Raw genomic sequence first — 23,563 nt, forward strand, 5'->3', positions numbered from 1 at the left:
ACCCCCTGGGCCACCTCTTCGTGTCCGCCCAGGAGCCCAGGAGTGGCCCGTGGCATTCCGCTGTTCGTGCGGAAGCATGGGAAGCAGGAGGCTGGAGGTGCAGCGGGGGTGCTGTTTTCCATCGGAAATCACGAGGGGTTTGACTTTGTGTGATAAGACTGGAGCAGAAGCCAGCCGTTTTCTTTTTCATCCTAGTTGTAGTTGCCACTCCATTATGACCCCTTGGAAAGCTCCTAATATGGGTCTTATATGAGAAATTCAGATTTAAACTGTGAAATTTAATACTTGTATTAGAATTAAAAATAAAACGTCAGACTGCTGATAGTCTTTTCTATCCCATAATAACTTCATTTAATATTTTTATCTGTTTCTTCTAATATATATTTTTATCTTCCTCAGGCATTTTCTGATATTTAATGGTTTTCCAGTCAAGATAGAATCTATTGACTTGTGGGATGAAGATTTAGATTTCACTGTATCACTGGACATGGTTTGAATAGGTTGTTCAAAGTCGTGATAAAGAACCTAACCTACCTAACTTGTAGAACCGTAGGCTTGCTAATGTTGCTGCTAGTGTGAAAATCTTTTTAGTTAATGTTTGCTTTTTGGTGATACCCTCCACATGTACCTAGTTCTAAGCCTTTGCCTCTGTACCAAAATCCAACAATCTCTGTTTTATTTATTTTTTTTTGCAGAGAAGCTGTAGAATTTGGCCCAGTACCTGGTTCTTAAGACCGTCCAGATGATATAGGGGAATGAAACTTCCACCCTACTACATGTCCCAGTAGGAGTTCATGTTCCCTAAAATCAAAGAATGAATTTTAGGAACAAAAGTGGTTGAGAGTAGAATATATTTATTGAGAGAAAGAATTTCTCTGAGAGAGAGACAGAAAGGGGTCCTGAATGGGTTGCCAAAGACCATCTTTTAATAGGGACTTTTTAGAGTTAAACCATGAGATGAGATGGGGCCAAGATGGGAAAAACTGGGAACTCACAGGCAGACAGGCATGAGGTGGGACAGAACTGTGGTCAACCAATAAGATTAACTGTTCAAGTAAAATTGACCAAATCAGGGACGAATGGGGAAACCGAGTCACAGAGCAAGCAGACATTCTTAATGGAACAGTGACTCTTCTTATAGAGGGCTGGGATGGTCTCTATTTAGAATATCAATACTTGGGGTGTAGTTGCATTCATTTGCAGTTTGTTTTGAGTTCCGGTCCAAAGCAGAGGTATCCATTTCCTCCAAGTTTGGAAGGTATCTGGTTTTCTGCATTGGCTCCGTTAGAGAGTCCAGCCCTGTTTGACTGCCTACAATATTTCTAACTTACTTAGCTGCCTATAACACAGATATTAGCATACAGAGAAAGCCAGTCAACAGCAATAACTATCACATTGGCTATAGTACTGTTATGGTTTGTGTCTGGATATGCTCCCAAAGCATATGCAATCATGGGGACAGGCTTCTAGAATTTGTGATTGATTCATGGTCCAATGCTGGGATTACATCCACCCTAGGGTGTGTGGCTTACATAAAATATAAGGGACAGAAAGAGTCTTCTCTCTGCACTCCTCTGCTTTTTGCTCTTGTAGCTTTTGCTGTCTTCTGCTGCCATGAACCATTGCCCTCTGCTATGTGCCACTCAGCCCTGGATCCAGCCAAGTATGGACTGAAACCTCCACAAACTGTGAGCTAAATAAATATTTCCCTTTTTAATTTTAGGAATTGAATATTTGGTCCCAGCAATGAGAGAGAAAAGTAGCCAAGACTTGTACTTTATCCTCTTTTAGTTACTCTCATTCCACTTTGTGAAGTTGATATCTCTCATTTTGCAGGTAAAAGAACAACAGAGAAGATATTCACAGAGTTTAACATTCATCAGAGGTAACAAGTTGTACAGACCTAGTTCACTCATTACTCTCCGCTATTCTGGGGTCTGGGTATACCAAAATTTTGTTCCCTTTGCTATTGATAGTTAAGTGTTTCCATATGTTTATTTTATAAATAATGTTTCAGTGAATAACTTTGCACAGCTACAAATAGAATAACTAAATTTATTTCACTTCACTTCACTAGATCCTGCTTATTTTTTAAGTATCAACACATAGTCCTGCAAGCTGTGAATGGAATTTCCTTTCTCCACATTCTTGCAAAATTTTACTGTAAAACTTTATTATTTGCTTCCATTTAAATTGAAATATTTCAAATTATGTTTCTGTGACTTTTTTGTGAATTGAGCATCTTTTATAATTTTGCAAGGCAGGTAATTTTTACTTTTGAAGGCCCTAGCTCAGTGATGTTGAACCTTTTAGAGCTTTCAGTGATAACCAACAGCCCACTGTGGCATGCGTGCCATAGGTTCTCCACCATTACACTTTTGCTCAATTTTTGGTTTTTCTTTCTTTCTTTTTTTTTTTTTTTTATTACAGGCTTACTAAAGATGCTGGAGGAACACAGCAGTGTCAGAAATAACTAAGATAACAGGTGACTTTGAATGTTGTTTTCTTACAAAAGCCACAGAGACAGACCTGCTCAGGATGGATGGCAAATGCTATCTTGCAAAGGGCTGGAAATGCACACAACAGTTTGTGCATGAGATAGTTGTTCCAGGTCAAGGACTCTGGCTTCATCATTGGGCTGCAGGATCTCAAAATTGCACTGTGGTGATCACAGTATAGACTCTAGAGTTAGATTTTTCTGTATTTCAATCCTAGTTCTGCTTCTTGCCATTTGTATAATGGTAGTAAGTTACTTCTTTGTATATTATTTTCCTCATCTATGAAATGAAGATAATAGTACTGTTAATGATACAAAGTTGTTTATGAGGATAAAAACAAGCATTTAGAAGGGGAATTGATACCATAATATATAGTTTTTCTTTAAACTTGCATAATACAAAAGATGCTATGCCAGGTGTACTTTATGTATTAACTCACTGCGGAATTGACCTTCTATGTTGATGTTTAACTCACCCTGATAGGCAGATTAGAAAATAGTTGGCAAACAGTGAAAACTTATTGCATTGCTGCCTGCAAGTCAATATTTAAATGCTAACTCAACTGATTAGGAGGGATAATTATTATACACTATAAAATTAAAAAATATAGAAGGTCTGCAGAGTCCTTCCTGAAGATTATGTAAGTGATGCAAAGAGCACAATTTTGGAGCATGCAACTATGCATTTGAACTCTGATTCTGCTAATAATTAACTGTGTGACCTTGGGCATGTTATTTACTATTTCTGATTCTTAGCTACCTTATTTGTTGATTGGTAAAAATACTACTACTATTTAGGGTGGTATTTTCCCATAGAATTACAGTCATGTAATTGTTAGGCAATGTTTGCCCTTGTGTGAACATCACAGAGTGTACTTACATAAGCGAAGACATCATTATATCAATATGTAATATGAGCACATTGTTGTGTATACAGTCCACTGTGATCAAGACATGATTATGTGCCATTTGACTATCCCCTGAGTGATAATTTTCTACTTAATTTCTACTTTGAAAAATGCTGGAATAGAGGTGATTTTTTGAGTCAGTTTTTAAAGAATAAATTTTTGAGCTCTAGATTTTGGAAAGGCTTTTTGGTTTACTTGTAAGACATACAGAAGGGTGTATGTAGAAAGTTTGAAGAATTTCAAGAAGGAGGTAGATAATTATGCTTTTTTGGGTTGATCATGGGAGACAATGGCTGTTGTTGCCTCTAATGGGAGCAGCCCTTGTAGTCTTTTTTGTTTTCATGATTGTGAGATTGTGTAGGTGATCAGTTCTCAGTCCTCAGATTACGGATGAGAGAACTGAGGCCAGGTAGAGAAGTGATATCACACTTGTGGTGTCAACTTGTGCTAGACACAGAAACAGGACTCAGTATTTCTGGCTTCTCTGGTCAGAAAGGAGCTGAGGTTCCAGCATAGTCTTTTGTAGTCTTCAATGGGAATGTACTACTAAGCATTCTGAGTCCCTGTCATGTAAGATTATTCGTTATTATCTGAAGTTTCTAGTTTAGTGCCTCTGCTAGGTGACCAGTCTCTGGCTGCTAGCTTCCAGAAATGCCTGGAGGAAAGATGTTTTTTGGGCTTTACTGATTCCTGTTGCTAAGAATACCTCAGTGGGACTCACCAAAAGACTCTTCTTTCTGTGGTCTCACATGTTAGAATGGGCAAGGCAGCTCTCTGGGTCCTCCTTTTTAGGGTACTAGTCCCCTTCTTTCTTTGAAATGGAAACTGGATGATATAAAATCCTTGACAGACCAGTGTGATAGCAATATCAAGATGCTGCCTTTGTGTGCCCCAGGGACAGGAGGACTGCTGCCTCACATGTATGTCATTCATGGAGTAGAAAAGAACAAATGAGGTACAGGGTGGGCTGACAGCATCTGCTTAGGAGCAGGAATAAATGAAGCATCCTGTCAGAAGAGTTTATTTCCACCTTCATCTTATTATAAGGGAAGGAACGTGAGTTTTGAAGGGAGAGATCTTGGAATACATTGTACCTACATCTAGATGATCTTAGCCTATTTATTTGAAGTCACCCTTGGTTCCAAAGTCAGAGCAAAAGAATCTGTACACATGGGGTTGGAAGATACATTATGGCCTGTCCCATAGTGGCAGAGATACAGGACAGACTGTCCTAGATCCAGTTTCCATCCCTGGTTCTAATACAGATGAGCTGGTGGCTTTCAGCAGTCTGCTTGATCTCGGCTTTGCCACCTCTAAATGAGTAATAAAGGGCCAAAAGACTTCTGTTGGTCTTAACAACTCTGTTTGGGAAGGAGATCCAAACCATTTTTTCCTCCTGATCATTTCAGGAAGTGGCTTCCTTTTGGTAGTTTTCTGCCACTTTCTCAGCATCATCCTTGCAGGGTAAGAACCAGCAACTTTAAGTGAGTGTGCCAAGAAGTCTTGGCTATTGTGAAATAACAGCTAATCTACTTATGACTCCAGTAAATGTCAGAAACACTAAGTATTGCTTATGATGGTGCTCCCTAAAATTTCTTGTGACTATGAAAGATCACATCTCACTGATACATTGTTTAGATATTCAGAATAACTTCCTGGAGAAGACCTTGACTTCTCCAGGTATGAATGGTGCTGAGAGAAGAATCAACAGGGTCTTGTTTGTGGTGGCTGGGTCAGCACAGTCCTTGGGTCCTATGGTCAGGGTTCTGGTCACATTCTGGTACATTTTTCAATGCAGCCCTTGATGTTTTCTGTCCCAGTTTCTTATGATTGGGATCTAGAATGTTCCCTGGAAGGCTTGATTGCCAGCTGATGGACTTTTAGGAATTGACTGGATCATAGGGCTGTAATTTTACCAGTGGATCAACCCATTGTTTGATTCATAATTTTTTCATATTGAAAAATGATGGATTCTTAGGAGGTGAAGCTTAATGGTGAACCCGGGGGCTTTGAAGACTGTGTTTTGTCCCCATTTCCTTCTAATTTGGCTTTCTCATTCTTTCTGTTTGCTGCTGGTGAGGTGAACAGATATGCTCTGCTATGTTTTCTCTGCTATGATGCTCTGCCTCATGCAGGCCCAGAGACAATGCAGTCAAGCAATCATAGATTGAAACCTTTGTAAATCTGAATAAACATTTCTTCTTTTAAGCTGTTATTCTCAGGTATTTTGTCACAGCTAACACACAATTCTTATCTATGAAGACACATGCGATGTCACAGGAAAAAAAACCAACATTCTAGATGTCCTTCAGAGTATTACAGGAAGACATTTCAGACTATCTGTGGAAGATGTATGTGGAGATCTCAGCCAAAATTTAACTAATATTAAACTTGGCCCATTCTTCGTCATGCTGTATTGAGGAAAAAAAGTCTACAAATAGTAGACTAGAGTGGTAGAGAGACTCAGATTATGGCCTGATGGTTTACTGAAAGTTTAGAATATCCCAAACTAGAAAAGATGATTAGAGATATTGTTATCTATGGAGGACCACCTGGATAACTGTCCTTTACAAATGAGCAATTATCTTCACTTTGGCTAAACCTGGCCCTATTTCCATGTACCCAAATGTACAGATCAGGCTCAGGCCATTTCCTTTTCCCTTCAATTGGCTCTAAGCAATGTAGATAGGGCTAGCTGAGGGGCTGACGTGTAATCTTTGAAGCTAGGTGATAGTTGCTAGGTGACAGTGGCTGTTTCCCTGCTCCATGACTCCCCAAACATGATTGAGCTGGGTGGGATGAAGCGCCATGGCTTCCACTGGTTTCTAGTCTCTAGATTAGAGGCTACGACTTCCCAGTGCAGAAAAGTTTGCACATCATAGCCGAAGCACTGGCCCCTTTAACATTAAATGCTATCTCAGTTGTGTTACACAGATTGGTCTTCTCTCTGCATATTGCAGAGGTGCTTTCAGGCCTCCTACCTAGCCCTGCTGATGGCACTCATGGATTTCCTGCCATTCTCAGTTACTCGTCCTCAAACCACTCCCTTGATAAATTAATAAAATCCAGCCTGGACTTAGGATGCCCTTGGCCCCCCATAATTATAAACGTGTGTGTCTTTAGTCTTGTCTTGGGTTGCCCTGGAAGTGGTAGATTGGAATTAACTTGCTAGAATTTCAGTAACATTTCTATGGGATTACAGATATAAACTTCTTGGATTGTGATGAGGATGAGAAAGATCTCTTTAGAGTGAACATCCAGTTGTTTAAAGACTAAGGCAGCCTTGTCAAGAATAAAAATAAATACGATTACAAATTTGAATTCTGCAAATTTCTAGGCGCTTGACAATAGGGAAACTTTTTAAATTCAGGACTTTATCCTGTGTAACAGATGCTATTAATACTGTTCTTAAAGCTTTGTTGTTTATATGGAAAGTCTCTTGGATCCTCTCTCATGGATGGATTCTGTGCTAACTTGTGGTATGATGAAGAGCACTGGAAGACTTAGCAGGCTGTTTTGATTATGGCATCTTGGAAGAGGTGTGTGGTTTCTGGCTGTTACAGTTTAGTGTCAAAATGTAGTCGATGCTCTACCATATTTGTCGTGGTTTCCTTCTCATCACCAGGGTTGGGCAGGGGGATCTCAATGACTTTAAATGATAAGAATGTGCTAGAATAACATTCATAAGTTTAGGAGGGATAACTTCTTTGTATGCCATGTATAATATAAATATTAGTTTTGAAAAAGATTTTAGACTGATCCAATCTTGATATAAGTGGACTGTAGACTGGCTTAATCCAAGACATGATTTTCATGTCTTACTTACTGTCTTATTAGAATTCTAATCTGTTCTTTGAATCTTGATGTTAAAAAAATATGAGAGGTGATTATACTTTTTATTTTTCAGTTTTTTCTCAGTTAATTCATAATTATATTTGCAATACGCATTAAAACATAAAAGAATATAGCTGTCAATACAGTTTGTCTAGATATCTTGGAAGTACAAAATCTCTTAAGGTGGAAGCAAAAGTTATTTGTAGAAAAACCCTACCACATTAAGGTGGTACTAAAGAAACACTAATTCTGGGTTTTATAAACATGCTGTTTTCTTAATGTAATAATATTTACAATAAAGACTGTAAATTATGTCAGGAATATAGCTCAGTGGCATAGCATCTACCTGGCAAGTATGAAGTCCTCAGTTTGAGTCTCAGTACCACCACCAACAAAAAAAAGCTAGTAAATTACTTCTCATTACATTAGAGCAATAGTTCCAGAGAAGACGATAAAAATATAAAACTCAGGAGAAGGAATTAGAATATACAGGTAGGCTTTTATTAGGGAAAAGATTTCCATATTCAAAAGATATCATTAAACCAAGGATCCAAAATGAATAATTAGTATACAATTAATTATAAATGAAGATACTTCAGCATAGAAACCACAGTCTTCAAAGATTTTAAGTATGGGCACCTAATAACGTGTTCTAACTAATTAGCTAATTAGAAAACCATAAAAAAGGACACAAATAATAATATAGTTTTACATAGCAAAAGATACATGTCCAGTATTTTCATGAATCACATTTGATACTATAAAATATACAGGGCAAAAAAACTGAAAACAATGACCTTAGGGAAACAGACATGATGCAAAGATTGATAGTGTGTATTAATAATTTAACTATATGGTCACAAGCATGAAAATGTGACCTTATTAATGGAATACAAGTTTATTAGAATACAGAAGACATAGTCTGAAACAAGTAAAAAATCAAGACCATTATACAGTAACAATTATCTCTGTAAAATAAGATGGAAAATGAAGTAATAATTACAAAGACATTTCCACATGTAAACCAAGAGTCTTCAAAGATTTTTTGTATTAGGGCCTATTTTCTAATTGATATTTTCATCATGTGACAAGTACTGAAATACCAAGTGGAAAATGAACTCTTATTTCCTGAAATAGGGGTAACAAATGATAGACATGGCTTTAAAATATATAAAGAACATAGTGAATTAACTTACCACCTTCTTCAAAGAAAAAAGAATCATTTTCTTGGGAGAATTTAAGCACCATTGGAAGACACACCTTATAATACCAGTTAATGAAATACTTAGTATTTTCAGTACCAAACTACTTCAATGGTGAAAATGATAAAGGAATCAGAAGTATATTCTGCTGAGATTCCAGGTAGTTGACACTTTCCCGAACTGGAAAAACATTTCATAAGATACATAAAGTAATCGACTGAATCCAATTTGCTCTAAAAATAATCCATGCTTAGTGAAACAGCTTACCAGCCGCCACAACTCGGGGATCCTCGTGAGACTCATGTCGCCCAGCTGCACGACTGTCAGCACTCTCATGCCACCAAAGAACATGAACTGCAGAAATAAACCAAAAATTATTTCTATAGGATATGACATTAATAAATAAATACTGAAAAATGAGTCTAAAATGTCATATTTTTAAAATTAGAATGATCCAGAAAGGTAGAGCCAAATATTTCAGTGATAAAATTTCAGAGGGGTAAGAGGCTTTGGAAAGAAATTTATCAATTAATTACTCAAACTGGTTCTATAGATTAAGAAACACATAAATCAGGAAAAGGGAAGTAAAGTAAGAAAGCTACAGGCACACGACACAAGACCATGTTTCCTTCAACATTTTAAAAGACATTATAAAACGTCCTGTTTACTATGGAAAATTTACATGAAACAAAGAAGAAAGTCAAAAGCAGCATAATGTTAGCTACTATACTAAATCAATATTCAGTATATGTCTCTAAAAATATGAGGAAAACAAAATTAGGATCTTATTGTATATTATATTATGCTCAGTAACAGGTTCTTCAAAATTAACAGTATCTTCTATTACAGTAATACTTTTATGACTATAGAAATTCCTGTTTACAGATGCAGTAATGTTTTGCTAACCCTTATCAATGGCTATTTAGCATTGATAGTAGTTTAGCATTCTGTAAAACACTGGAATAAATATTTTGCTTGTGTATAATTATACTTTTTTATAACTGCAATGTAATACAAGTTAGATGTACAGAAAAATGCAGGAGAAACCAGTAGTCCATTCTATACAACCCAAAATAAATTACTTTATCTATGAGATACTATGCAACTTTATGTGTATATTACAGATAAACGTTGTTTCCAATGCTTCCTTAATGTAAAATGGCATAAACTTTGAATACATCTACATGTGTATCTGTAGTAATAATAATATTTATGACAATTACTAGTGACATGTAATGGGTGACTTCCAGGCTTTATTTTAAGCATTTTTGTATATTAATTCATTTAGCCATTATAATACTCTAACTGGTAGGTTAATTACTGTCATAATTTTACTGATGAGGGAGCTAAGGCACAGTGTGGTTAACTTACACAGAAGCACAAAGTTTTTAAGCAGTTATTAAGGGCAGGATTCATGCTTTTTGGATCTGTTTATTTCCTTAACAAAAAGAAAAATTTAAATTCAGAGAAGTATGTATCTATCTGTCTCATATATGTATATATGTGTTACATAGATGTTTAAAAGATTTAGAGCAAATATGTTATAAACTGTCTTCCAGAAATGATGTAATGCTTTATAGTCAGAATATTACCATTCTCCTACTATCCTGAGAACGATTTTAAGATTTAAAATGTATGCATACAAATTTCAGTTTTTTCTTATACATATTCAGTATAGAAAACTGAGATAATATCATTATTCAAATATGACTATTTTATATTCTGTGCTTTTAAATTTTTTCCAGTGCACTAGTAATACTTGCATATTTTCTAGAAGTAATATTGCCAAAGGTAGGAAAAAGAACACTTTTGTTTATACAGCCAGATTTGTGGAAGAAAAATTAATATGAACCCTGTGTAGTACATGAGTTGTTTTTTCCTAACTTACTGGGACTAATTAGCTTTTTTGTTGCTGTGATAAATACCTGACACAACTTAACCACTTACAGTCCAATTATTTATAGGATAAGCAAAAGTTGCATATGTTTTTCATTAATTTTTGTAAGATAATGTAATGGGAAATATAAAACAACAATTTTATCCAATTTATTCAACAATTTTCTACATGTTAGATCTTAAAATACTCAATATACAATGCAACATTACAATCTGGACAGCAGTCCAGTCTCTGTCTTAGCTTTTTTTCCATTATTGTTTTTTTTGAACAACACACTTTATACTGTCATGCTGGCCTTTCTTTTTTTCTGAGGGTGGTAAAATGTCAATAAAATGCCTACTCACTAAATGTAATGGTGAAGATGTCACTGATGGACATCCTGGTTGGCATTTTGCTATCCTGTATTTTCCAGTTATTTGGTCTATTAGACAACGTAATCTAATTTTAAATGAGTTTTTGAACACTCTATTTTGAATAACAAATTCTATACTGTTTGGTTTAGAAAGTACAAACACATTTTATAATAATATTTTCTTCCTCACTTGTTAGATGTTGGGTTAACTATGTCAACACCATCCACAGAATTATTATAATCACTGAGCACTACTGGAATTTTTAAGTTGGATTCTTCTTTCAAGTTCTATTACTTCTATATTATGAATAGTTGCCAGTAAGGTATCATTTTGTCTTTCCATTTAGTAACAGAGACTTTTCCTTTATTCCCTTTCTCAGTTTTTTATATTTCCAGATCTTTTGGTACTTCCCTCACATTCAGTCTGTTTCACAGACATGTCCATTTTGTATCACTGAATTCTGGAGAAGCATAAAATTTTCATCAAATGTAATTACAATAAGAGTTTTTATAGACTGTAGCACAAAATTATGTTATTTTTCACAAATACACAAATTAGTAAAAGAAAATAACCAGAACTTATTAGATTTCACTAGAAACAAACATCAAGGCGAATAAATGTTTAAATACAAAAGTATGCAAAAAACAGTTGATATAAAACAAACAGATACACAAGTGTATCTCATGGAAACAAGAATCAACTGGGTGAAATAATGCCTGCCCTGGTGACACTCTGCATAGTCAGTGTATAAACAATGTGCTGCCTGAGTGACACTCCATGTAAAGTATTAAGTGGTTAAAGGAGAAAAGGTTTAATTGATTGATGGTTTCAGAGGATTCAGTCCATGATCAGCTGACCCCAAGGCAGAAACATCATAGTGGAAAAGCACAGTGGAGAAAAGCTGCTTAGTTCATGGTGGCTGCACAGTAGAGCAGAGTGGCACAGTGCCAAAGAGGAGGCGGCCAGGGACCAGCTACAGACCACAAGAACATACCTCCATGACCTGCCCAGATACAACCGTAAATGTGCTTTCCAAACCCAGTAGGTGGTTTCCAGTCAAACTGTCAATGAAACTGCCCTTCGTTAGCATGACATCCAAACACGCCCCTTAAAAGATACTTAATCTCCACATATATTCAAAGTTATTATCTACCTAGCATGACACAACTATCCCACATACAGCAGAAAATGTACTAAAGGTCTCCCCCAACAGTTCCAGTACTGCTTTAAAATCTAAGTCCCATTCTTCTCTGAGACTCAAGGCAAATTCTTAGCTACAAACCCCTAAAAGTTAAAAACAAAACAAAACAAAGTTACATAGTCCCAATATACAAGGGTACAAGATAAACACTGCCATTTCAAAGGTGAAGAACAGGGAATAGAAAATAATAGGACTAAAGCAAGACTTAAAGCCAGCAGCAAATATTAAGTCCTGGCATGTTTCAGAGGGCTTGGTTGGCCTCACCACTGTGGCCTTGCTGGTTGTAGTCAATATGGCTTCTCTTGGGGATTTGCTTGAAGCCTAAGGCTTTCCTCAGCAGATGTTCCATATTCCTGACATCTCTGAATTCTGGGGTTCTCCACTGCATGTTCAGCTTTATTTTCACAGCATTATGTACCCACCAGTCAGGGGCACATTGCCTGGACTCCCACTTTCCACTGCAATCAGAGTAGAAGTCCTCATGATCCTATAACCCTTGCTTTCTACATGTCTGCAAAGGCAATATTCCCTGAATAATATCAAGGTCTGTCCCAGTTTAAGCAGTAGCCAGGTCCCCTTGTGCTATGGTTACTTCACTCGGGGAGTCAATTCCCTAAGTAGCTTTTCTGGAGTTCTAGGGGCTCCTTTCTCAAATGGAGTTTATACTTTGCACCCTTGAGTCTGGGAAGGACAGGGTCTTTCTGATACCTGAGATGCCTTCAATACATCTTTCTTTCTGTCCCTGTTCAAGGGATGGTTTCTATTTAACAGTTTTAATCTCTTCAACAATCATACCTCCTTTGGTCCTAACTTCACATGTGGATTTTCAGACTAAAATTTAAGTCTTTCAAGTATTTTTGCTCCACTTTTTGCTCCTGATTTTCTATATAAATCTGACTAAACCCAGCCAGCAGTACCTTACCACAGCCTGAATATGAGGCTGACTTGAAATATCCTTCACTAAATCAATTAGTCCACGGCCCTTAAATTCTGTCTTCTGCAAAGTCTCAGGATATGAGCAAAATATAGTCAAGTTCTTTGCCAGAATGTAACACAAATGGACTCTAGTCCAATCCTCAAATGAGTCCTCATCTGAAACCATGTGAACCTGGCCTTTATTGTTTTCATTCCTATCAGCATTCTGGTTAGCCGAAACTAGCATGCTTAGTTCTTGGTGGCTGGAAAACAGAGCAAGGGAAAAGAAAGGAAGGGGACAGGGACCACAAATAGACCTCAAGGTGGCAGCTCTGTGATTTACCCAGACATAATAATAACTGTGTTTTATTAATTTCCTTGGCACCCAAGCCAATCAAGTTGACCATCAAGCATAACTGTCACACTATCACTGTATCCACACATGTCTATACTAAGTAAAAAAATGACATTACTGTTTTAATTTTTATCTTCTTTAGTAATATACTCAGTAGCCTGTGTCTACATACATGTAAATATATTTCTTTTTGCTTTTCAATTTTATTGTGATTTGTCACATGCAGAAAGTTTGAACTTTTGTATAATAAAGATATCAGTTGATTTTTATCTTCATGACTCCATTTGTTTTTTGATATAGAAATACAGTCCCAGCCATATTATTAAATTAATTCATTTACATTTTTTAAGCAATTCTACAAATTAAAGTTTATTGAAATCTGTGATTCATCTTGATTTTATTTAGCAAATGTTATGAGATAATTTGCATAATTTCTCTCCTTTACATATTTTCCAAATTGAATACATATCATACGATAGGTTGAGCATCTGTATTCTAGAAATTCTTTGCATTTCAGATAATGGATACTCAACTTTGTTTCTAGAGGGTGAATTTCTGTATAAAGATCAAGAGCTCAGGACTATGTTAGGTTTGAGGTGTTCACTGGATATAAAATAGAGATTTTAAGATAACTGGATATTATGTATTTTTAAAAATATTTAATAGCAATTCTTAATCATTTCTTTCAGATAAAATATAAATTTTTTCACAATTTGCCACAAATATTTTCAAATTCTAATTACAATGTCTTTTACTCTATTTACTAAAAGGTATATACTATATATAGTGTAAGCAGTGGAAAATGGGTAAATTTTTATGGGAGGTGGCTTTACTATTTACAAAATATATATTAGATTTTTACTCAGAAATAGTTGCTTTACTCTAAATAGTTGTTTAAAAAATTAACGAACACATTCAGAGGCAAAAGATTATAAAAGGAATAGATTATTTTCTGAGATTCTTTCAGTTATTTTTTTAAAGAGCAGAATATATTTATTGAGAGAAAGAAAGCTTCTGTCTGAGAGAGACAGAAAGGGTTCAGAGTGGGTTGCCAAAGACTGTCTTTTCTAGGAACTTCTATAGAGCATAACCACAAAGTGAGGCAGGTCCATGGTGGGGAACAAATGGGAAGTCACAAAGCAGGTGGGCATGAGGTGGCAACTATGATCAACCAATAAGACTAAGTATAATTGCTCAGGTAAAATTGATTAAATTGAGATCCAATATGGAAGTGAGTCAAGTAGTGAGGGGTAACAGGGTCTTTGTCTAAAGGGGTTTGGATTAGGGCTTTTTCTGGCTTCCTCAAAGTGATCAAGTCAAGGTGATACCTATTTGGAATATCAATCTCTAAGGTTTCTGCTTAGGGTGTGACTGCTTTTGTTTTGTCTTTTGTCTTGAGATCTGGTCCACAGCAGAGGTGTTTTGTCTCCTTCAAGGCTGCAAGATATCTAGTCTTCTGTATTGGCTCTTTTCAGGGCCTAGCCCTGTCATTTGTATCTAGTTCAGCTGTCTATAACATTCTCCCCTCTGAAGAAGTACCCTGAGCTGCAGTGGGAGAAAAGGGTGAGGACCAATCTGGCTTCTTCATGCTGAAAGGGATCCCAGTTATTGACTGACACTCAGAAGTACTCCACAGGGGGTGTATCTAAACAGTTATTCAGATTTAACCATGTTGATATATTAGAGAAACTAGCAATCTAGCATAGGAAAAAGGTTTCACAGTGTTAACATTCTGTTAATAGTTTAGATCTGACACTTCTAAAGGTTTGTGTGTTGAAAGCTGGTGGCACTATTGGGAAGTGGTGGGAATTCTAGGAGGTAGGAATAGTACTGGAGGAAGGGGGGGATGTGCCTTTGAAGGGTGTATTTTTTATTCCTGGCACTTTAGTTTTCTCTCTTGCTGATTGCCATGGATTTCCTCTACCACCATGATATCACTGTCTTGCCACAGGTCTAAAAGCAATGGAGCCAGCTGACTATGGACTGAAACCTCTTAGACTCTGCACCAAAATAAATCTTCTCTTCTTCAGTTGATTTTGTCACAGCAACATAAAGCTTATTAACACACGTTCTAAGTAAACTAGATGTAAAACAGGTTTTTCTTCATTCTTAAAAAATTACAAAGCCAAGAATTTCTCAATAGAAAACTAAAATATACACTATAATGAGGAGAAACAAACTGATCCAAGGAATTTACTATTAGATTATCAATATACATTGAAGTTTCATAGAAAAAATGGACAAGTATATATACCTCTGTTGAGTGTTCCATATTCTGTGTGGAAAACACCAATTAGTTTTGTGTATCCTCGATTGACATGAGAATGAACTGCCCTTTTAAATGCATCACCCCACAGAGCTGGACCACCAGGTTTCATGTGAAAAGTTGCCAGTTCATACACTCCTAGAAGAGGGAGTCAAAGAATTATTTTAGAGGAGACATTCAAGCAATTTCTGATCATAGTTGGCTTGTTTCAGTGGAAGACTATAGATAGATTTGGAAAATTGTATTTAGACATACTTATTATCTTTGCACTATTTTTCTTTGCATTTATGTTTAGAAAGTTTTTGCTCATGTTTAAGAGCTAAACTTTACAGATGACAAAAAGGACTGAAAACTGTGTGTGTGTGTGTGTGTGTGTGTGTGTGTGTGTGTGTGTGTGTATACATATATAAGCACTATTATCTGAAGTATTTTTATCTAAAAATTTGTTAATAAAACAGATACCTAAAACTTGTAATTAAATAAGGTTTTTGAACTAAATCTATTCTTTTAAAAAGGAAATGAATAAAATAATTTTCCAGGAACCAGGAGACATAGTTCACTGGTAGAGTACTTGTTTAGCATGTGTGAAGCCCTCGTTCCATCTCTATCACCATAAATAAATAAATGAATAAATCCAGTCTTCTTCAGTTTCATCTACTGTCCAATTTCTACCATTCTTTTTGTATAATTTCTTAAGTTTCCAATTCTATTAGGAAGAATAAAGAACAATGGAACTGAAGTGATACTTCTAAGTTGTAAAGTGCCACCCTGAAGAAATGATCTTATTCCTAAAAATCCAAGTACATACCTGAAATTTATTTTATCTTCTGAATAGATGGATAGGGCCAGGAAAAAGAAACTAGGGGACAAATAGATTTCAGAGGTAAACATGCAAAGCTTATCAAGAATCAGGAATGACAGATAATACAGGAAGAGAACCAACATTGGACACTGAGACACCAATGATTTTACTTAGATATTGCTGAGAGATGAAAGATCTAGGCTGATAAGATCCAATAAGACTTAAAATTCCTTTGTGGTGTAATCTAAAAGTATATTACAAAGTTCATAATAGGGGAGACAAAATAAACTGGGCCGGGCTCAGTGGCATAAGCACCTGTCTGGCAAGCAGGAGGTCATGAGTTCAATCCTTGGTACCAAAACAATAAATAAATAAACCTAAATTAGTTTATGGTTTTTAGATCTGACTTTTATTTAAAATAGGATTGAGGTAATAGTTTAAATCAGCAAGAAATGAAATCAGCAATAAGATAGGTCTTTAAGAATTATTTTCAAACAGAAGCAAGAAAAAAGAATGAAAGTTAAGAGTACAGTAACAGTACTGTGCAATTTTCAATTTTTACTAGACAGACTTTTCTCATACATAAGAATCATTTAGCATCTGTAAAAACTCATTTTGGAAAAATTCTTAGTTTTTATTTTTTAAGAGGTAAACTAGAGCTTCAATGTAATTTTACTCAACAATTACAGTATGCTACTGTAAAAAGCAAAAGGATAATTTTATTTTTTTCTCAGTACTTTTTTTTATTGCTTGAGATGTTTAGTATACTTTATTCATTAAAACTCATGTGTCTGCAAAAGAAGACCTACCTTCTTTTGTAGGCTTTTCTATTTTGCACCATGGGACCAGGTAAGTAATCTCACACTCTTGTTTATCAATGTGAGCCAAATTTGGACCTAGGAATTGTTCTTGCCATTCCTTATCTTTGGCCAAAGCTTTACGGACTGCAGTTCGATGAGCAAAATTATCTATGGGAGAATTAAGTAAAAATAAACAAACAAAAAAGCCTTAAAATCCTCTGCATTTGGGGGGAATTTTGGTTTTCATCCACAACACATAAGAACACTGTGTTACATCTCTGCAGATACCAGCGTGAAGAATGCTGACATATGCCCTAAGCTGCTCATGATCTAAGGAGAACAGAGATACAAACAATTATTATAGCCTCTTAGAATGAGCTTCACAGATAGCTGTGTGAATTATATAGGTTACTGTACCTTTTTGGTCTCAGTTTCTCATTGTGAAATGAAGATAGTATCACATAGGCCTCCAGGGTTGCTGCCAGGATCAAGTGAATAATACATGTGAAGTGCTTGGAAGAGTGTTAGACACTAGTTAATACTATATGTGGACTGTTCTTATTAAATTGGAGCAGTTAATTGATAACACCAGTTTATAGAAAGACTATTTTACTTTGGTTGTGGTAGTGGTAGGTGGTCAAGGTATGTCTTGAATAAATATTAACATAAATAAAAACATATTTGGTAAACTGCTTCTTTTAAAACATAACTTTTAAAGAAATCATGGTGATTCTCTTACCCATTGTCAATTTACCAACATAAGGATTTAACGTTTTAGAATACCATGATAGTGAAAATTTTGTATAATTTGTGTTGGGAGGAAAGCATACTCAAATAAGTAATATCAAGAATTTACTGTATTTCCTAATGGATATGATTCAACTCAAAAAGAAAAAAGTATAAGTTGTGTCTTAATGGAGCTTGTTCTATTATAAGAGGGAAAAACCCTAAAACGTGCCCATGTTAGGAATAGACAGGGCCAACATTTTTAAAAAATGAAGTATTTTATGAATATTACTCTGGACTGATGACCAAACACTAAATAAAATAAAGTGCTGATATGGACTACTAAGGTTGATCACTGGAGTAAAAAATATCCTGCAGATTCCTGTAGTTCGTTTTCTTCCTCCAGGAGTAGGTCAGCTTCAATACACAAAGAACTCTCTCTTTACCTCCAAAGAGTAGTATCACAGTGAATTCACTGCAACTCCAGTGCATAGAACCGAAACAAAAGTGGTCTCTAAAAATAACTACAAAGCCCTAGAGTTGAATGAGGCTTTAAAATTGATAGCCCTTCTCAACTTTAGAGCCCTTAAATGTCTAAGATGCTGTTATCTAGCCCAAGCTTTGTTAATAAGAAACGATATTTTACTTTGTAATTTTAACCCATTTGGGCTTTCATGAGCACTATTTTAAATTTTTCATAAATTATCTTTCCAACGAACAATTCTAAAGTTTTTTGAGACTTACTAGTTCATAATTATGTAATTTGATACATGAGAATTCACATTTCCCCATTTATGATAATTTAACACTTTAGAAGTTTTAGATGTGGATCACTGGAAAGAGTAAGTACTGAACTTTTGTTTTTTAGTACTGTATTTTTTAAAAGTTTTGTTTACTCTACATATATCTACAGTAATATAAATGTAAAAGTAAGTCTCATGTGTCTGTAACAAAATGAGTATTTCAATTGGACACTTAAATCTGAATCACTCATACCGTATTTCCAAATATGAAATACTTTGTTAATTCTGCCTCCAAATTCTACACTCCAAAATCCAACCAATTCAGAGTGAGCTGTCCGAAGATGAACATTTTTCTTAAAATTTTCCAGGAACTCATTCATTTTTGAGGGCTTAAAATAACAGGTACGAAATTCATAGAATGTTCCATCCTGTTGTCGGGGCCCTGTAGCAAAAGATGAGCACACCTGAAGAAAGATAAGGCAAATTTAAATACTGTGGGGAAGATGGGGCTTACTGTTCTGTTACAACATGATCCGAGTTTGGAGACAAGAGGCATTTAGCAAAGTCATAATCTTATTTTTATCCTGTCAGCTCTCTGCACAATTGTGTTTATGTAGGGCTATCAATGAAGGTAACTATTTTCAAACCTGCTGATCGCACAATTACTGTTTCCTAGCATGTGGTTCACCTTTACCGTTTTTCACGAGAATCTGCTCAAAAGGAGGCACTCTATCCATTCCTTTAAAATCAGGATTCAAATACATTTTCTAAGTTTTCCTTATTAGGCAATATTTCATCTTTACTCAATAATATACAGGAGCAGCCGGGCGTGGCGGCTCATGCCTATAATCCCAGCAGGAGGATCATTGTGTGTTCGAGACCAGCCTAGGCTACAAAGTGAGCTCAAGGCCAGCCTGAACTGCACAGCGAGACCCAGTCTCAAAAAGACAAAAAAAAAAAAAAAAAAAAAATCTATCTATCTATCTATATCTATATACACACATACATACATGAGCATTACATATTTAGAACTTGACTATATGCATGTCTTCTGGCTAGTAGAATAAAAATAGGTTCGCAAGAAGAAAATTCTTGCTTCGTTTGTCTTTTTGGTTTTTTTTTTTTATCAGTACCAGGGATCAAACTCACGACTGCCTTCTTGCAAGGCAGGCGCTTATGCCGCTGAGCTAAATCCCCACCACCATGAAGAAAATTCTTAAGTTCTTAAAAAACGGAAATTGGTATTCAGGTTATAGTTCTTCCTACAGTCAAAACACTTAATCACTGGTTAAAAATTGCACTGGAATGAAGGTAAATAACACATCAGGATGCTACATACTCTCTCTGCTTTGTAGTATAATTGTAGATTCTACAAATGCTGAAAAAAAATTTAGAATAAGAATTATGTGAATCATTATTAATTTCTAATGAGAGATGCCATATGAAGGGCTTAATGCATCTAATTGTATTAAGTTCATAGAAAATTCTTTAAGAACCATTAACTTTTTTGTTAACTAACTCATTGTGTAAATTTCTAATTCCTGTTCTGAGTTTGAACTAACTTTGATGGGGAAAAACACCTTGCTGGAAACTAGCCTTTGTGTGACTACTTGCATAAGCAAATGTAGGTATGCACAACAAACTCATATGGCATTCCAGCTTACAAATTCATCTTTACATTAGTTAGCATGTGCCCATCTTCCTGAAGCTAATTATACTAGAAAATAAATGTAAAGCAGACTTTACCTCTAATACTATGGAAAAATTAAAGTTTATATTGATCATTTTGGTATATCTAGACAAAAAGCAATAGGCTTTTTCTTATGACACATTTCTTTTAAAAACATTATACGGTGTTCAACTATACCTAAGTCTTACTGTTCAAATGACTAAGCTAGCCATCAAAACAAGTACGGCTGCTCCTGTGTTTGGTGGACATTGTTTCTGTCCTTTTTAACCAAACTCTAGTGGAACGTTAGTGTAACAAACAACTGCCTAGATAGTCTAAAAATATTTTAAATAAAATATATCAGAAAATAGGCCAATGAGATATCTGTTCCAATCCTTTTAGGTTGATTCCTGGGCCTTGTATTTGGAGGATGAAAAAGTTGTCCAAAGACACTTATTCTCAGGAAAAACAAACAGACAAACAAACAAAACATAAGGGAACCTGAGGATTGAGAAGGAAGTGTGGCAGGGTGAAATAATTTTGAGATTTGGGGTGCACAGCTGGCCAGAAATACTGAGGCAGAAATCCTCCGTGGTTTGATGTTGCCTGACCTCCAAAAAGTACTCATTCTCGCCAGCAATAACAACTCACTGATAAGAGAACATCAGTAAAAATGTGAAAACTCAGAAGTTCAGAAAAAAGTTCTAAGGAAATCATTCTTGATCCTGCCCATTCAGAGTGATAATCAGGACAAGGCCCCACAGTCTGCGCGCGCCCATTATTAGGGTCTCCTGCAGTCAGGTCTGCTCTAGGTTAGCCCCAAGAAAGGAGGAGAAGCCTGAACACCGAAAGGAACAGTAATTTCAGGGTGACACTGATTGAGTAAGCCAAAGCCCGAGAGTTAAGGCGGGACCACAGGGCTCGTTTTGGGGGCGACCTCTGCCGCGGGGAAGTAAGGGGCGCGTGGGCCTGGTCTCCCCTTCCAGATGCTCCATAAAATGCTGCGCTGCGCCTTTGGCGCAGAAGGGGAGTCAGATTCGGTCGCCTTCACAAGATCCAAATGGTCGGTGGGAAGCGCGGCCGCGCTGCACCCGGAGACTACGTGACGGACGCTCCGGGACTGGCAGCCGCGATGGTGCCGCCACCTAAACGCCAGAGCTGTCGCCCCGCCACCACGGAAGGGCCCCGGCCCAGCGCGCCGGGGAGGCGACCCTGCCAGCGGGGTTTCTTTCCTAGCAGCCCCGACCCTCACGCGCGTCCCCGCCCCATAGCCCCGGCTTCGCCTCGGAACCCGGACAGCGGAACTGAGCCGAGGGCCCGGGCGAGAGCCGGCGGGGAGGACGCGCGCGGCCCCGCCTCCATCCCCGCGGTTGCTCGGGGGCGTCCCCGCGGCCCGTACCTGAGCCGCGCGCGCCTGCGGGGTCAGCGCCCGGACCAGGCCGCTCCGCAAGGCGAGCATGGCGCGCATCCGAGCGCGGAGGCGGCTTCTTCCGGGGAGAGGCTCCGCTCTCCACTTCCAGACCCCGGCTGCTCCAAGAAGGGGCAGTGGGCGTGTCCGGGGGCGGGGCTTGGAGGGTCGGCCCCGCCCTCCGGGAGGCTGGGTCTGAGCCCTGGCCCTGTGGTCCCTTTGGTCTCCGTCCTCAAACGCTGTGGCCCCTACTCTGCAGGTTTGTTAGCTGCACTGAGGCTGATAGTTTTTCCCACCCTCAGGGCCACCTCTTGGTCCGCCCGGGTGCGGCTCGTGGCACTCCGGTGCTCCAGGGGGAGTGTGCGGGAAGCAGGGGTGTGGGGGTGGCGGGGCTGGTGCTTTGCATTGGAAGTCATGGGGTTGAAGCCAGCTAGTTCTCTGTAAGATGTAAAACAGCAGATCCCTGATGCAGTCCTTATGGGATTGTTCGCAGAATGATTTCATTTTTCTTAAATCGATTTTTCTAATATATGGCTCTGTTTTCCTGAGGCTTATTTGTCATGTATTGTGACTTTTCAGTCATAGTATCTATTAATTTGTAGGATGTGGATTCAGATCTCATGACACTGCCAAAATAAACTTCTCTTTCTGAATCTTTTAATTTAAATAATTGACCCTTAGTTTATGTCAATCTGTACTATATTGTTTGCGTTATTCTTGCTAGTAGTTGAGTTAATGAACACAAATTGTGACCATGGAATTCTTACAGACTGATTGCCTGTGGCTGTACTGGTTTAGCTTTGTGAAAGGACTTTTGAATCATTTGTTCAGGTAAAAGCTTTTCAAATGAGTAATTCTGGAGGAAATGCCTTAGTTTTTTTCAGAAGAGACGGATCCATTTCTAACCAAACAAGACTGAATAAGGTTATTGCTTGTGTCGTCTGGTCTATAAGATTAAGTATTTTCTCTCAGACACTTTTCATTTTTGAGTTAACGATTCATTTAGTCAGTCAATCTATGATTATTAAATTTCTTCTGTGCTCCATGCACTTTCCCAGAAACTCCTTGAATATAGAGGTGAACACAAAGTATATTCCTTTCCTCTTGGAGGTTACAGTAGTCGGTGCAAAGCATACAACCTGAGAGAAACACTGTCAACCCTCTGTATCTTCAAGTCCAGTCTCCACACGTTCAAACAACTATGGAAGGAAAATATTGGGGAGAAAATTGTGTACACTGAAGATGTGTAGATTCTTTTTTTTTGTTATTCTCTTAATACAGTACGGTATAACAGCTGTGTATATAGCATCTGTATATTGGGTATCATGAATATCTAGAGATGATTTAAAATATAAGAAGGGTGAGAATGTGTTATGTGACCACTATGGCGTTTTATGTAAGGGACTTGAGCATTGTGATTTTGATATTTTTACTGCATTCTGGACCCAGTCCCGTGCAGACACTGAAGAATAGCTGTCAGACATGAATACCCAGGATGAAGAAAACTACAGTGGACTGTGAAGAATATAAAGTGCGAGAGGAAAACTATTTTTCAATACTCATTTCTCTCTCTCTCTCTCTCTCTCTCTCTCTCTCTCTCTCTCTCTCTCTCTCTCTCTCTCTCTCTTCTCTCTGGTGAATATTAGCATGGTGTAGCCGTGTAAGGCAATCCTGGGCAGTGGGAAATGCCAGTGTGTTAATGACTTGTAAATGATCTAAAGAAATGGAGGCTATTCTAGTCCTTGTTTCTTTCTTACTACTTGCTTGAATGAGGCTGGAATGACTTGCAGTCTTGAACTATGAGATAAAAAACATACGTTGAAAGATTGTATTACTTCTTGAAAGAAGCAATTGGTTAGCTGACACAGCAGGAGGAGCCCTGGACTATCCTTCTTTGTATTCCTTTTCCACAACAAATAATCTGTTACACTGTAATAAACCCATAATCTCAGTCAGTCATAGGGTCATTGTTTTTTCCCTCTTATTT

General features: G+C 37.2%; 2 protein-coding genes and 1 long non-coding RNA gene across 5 annotated transcripts in view; 2 read left to right on the plus strand and 1 right to left on the minus strand.

Annotated features, from left to right (window-relative positions):
* The first annotated feature begins 1 nt into the window (after position 1).
* LOC111757081 (uncharacterized) lies at positions 2–6,184 on the plus strand. The gene is made up of 3 exons (XR_002791468.2): positions 2–1,688; positions 1,837–1,885; positions 2,431–6,184. It is a non-coding gene; the product is annotated as an uncharacterized LOC111757081 (long non-coding RNA).
* Positions 6,185–7,718: 1,534 nt separating this feature from the next.
* On the minus strand, positions 7,719–21,724 carry LOC134470403 (protein NipSnap homolog 3A-like). Its single transcript, XM_063224417.1, has 6 exons — positions 21,568–21,724; positions 18,753–18,963; positions 17,040–17,198; positions 15,417–15,566; positions 8,709–8,795; positions 7,719–8,621 (listed from the first exon to the last, which is right to left on the minus strand). The coding sequence occupies exons 1-6, from the start codon at positions 21,634–21,636 to the stop codon at positions 8,545–8,547; spliced, it is 753 nt and encodes a 250-aa protein (XP_063080487.1). The 5' UTR covers positions 21,637–21,724; the 3' UTR covers positions 7,719–8,544.
* LOC134470397 (uncharacterized) overlaps positions 21,688–23,563 on the plus strand; it is a 98,632-nt gene continuing 96,756 nt past the window's right edge. For 2 of the 3 annotated variants that reach the window (XM_063224414.1, XM_063224415.1), the window contains exon 1: positions 21,688–21,835. The gene's annotated coding sequence lies outside the window, so the exon portion shown is untranslated. The remainder of the gene's footprint in view (positions 21,836–23,563) is intronic. The other variant, XR_010039249.1, reaches the window with a different exon arrangement.

The sequence above is a fragment of the Cavia porcellus genome, unplaced genomic scaffold (assembly GCF_034190915.1).
Source record: "Cavia porcellus strain 051 isolate PalLab524CR breed Dunkin Hartley unplaced genomic scaffold, mCavPor4.1 scaffold_1, whole genome shotgun sequence".
In the NCBI taxonomy this organism is placed as follows: Eukaryota; Metazoa; Chordata; class Mammalia; order Rodentia; family Caviidae; genus Cavia; species Cavia porcellus.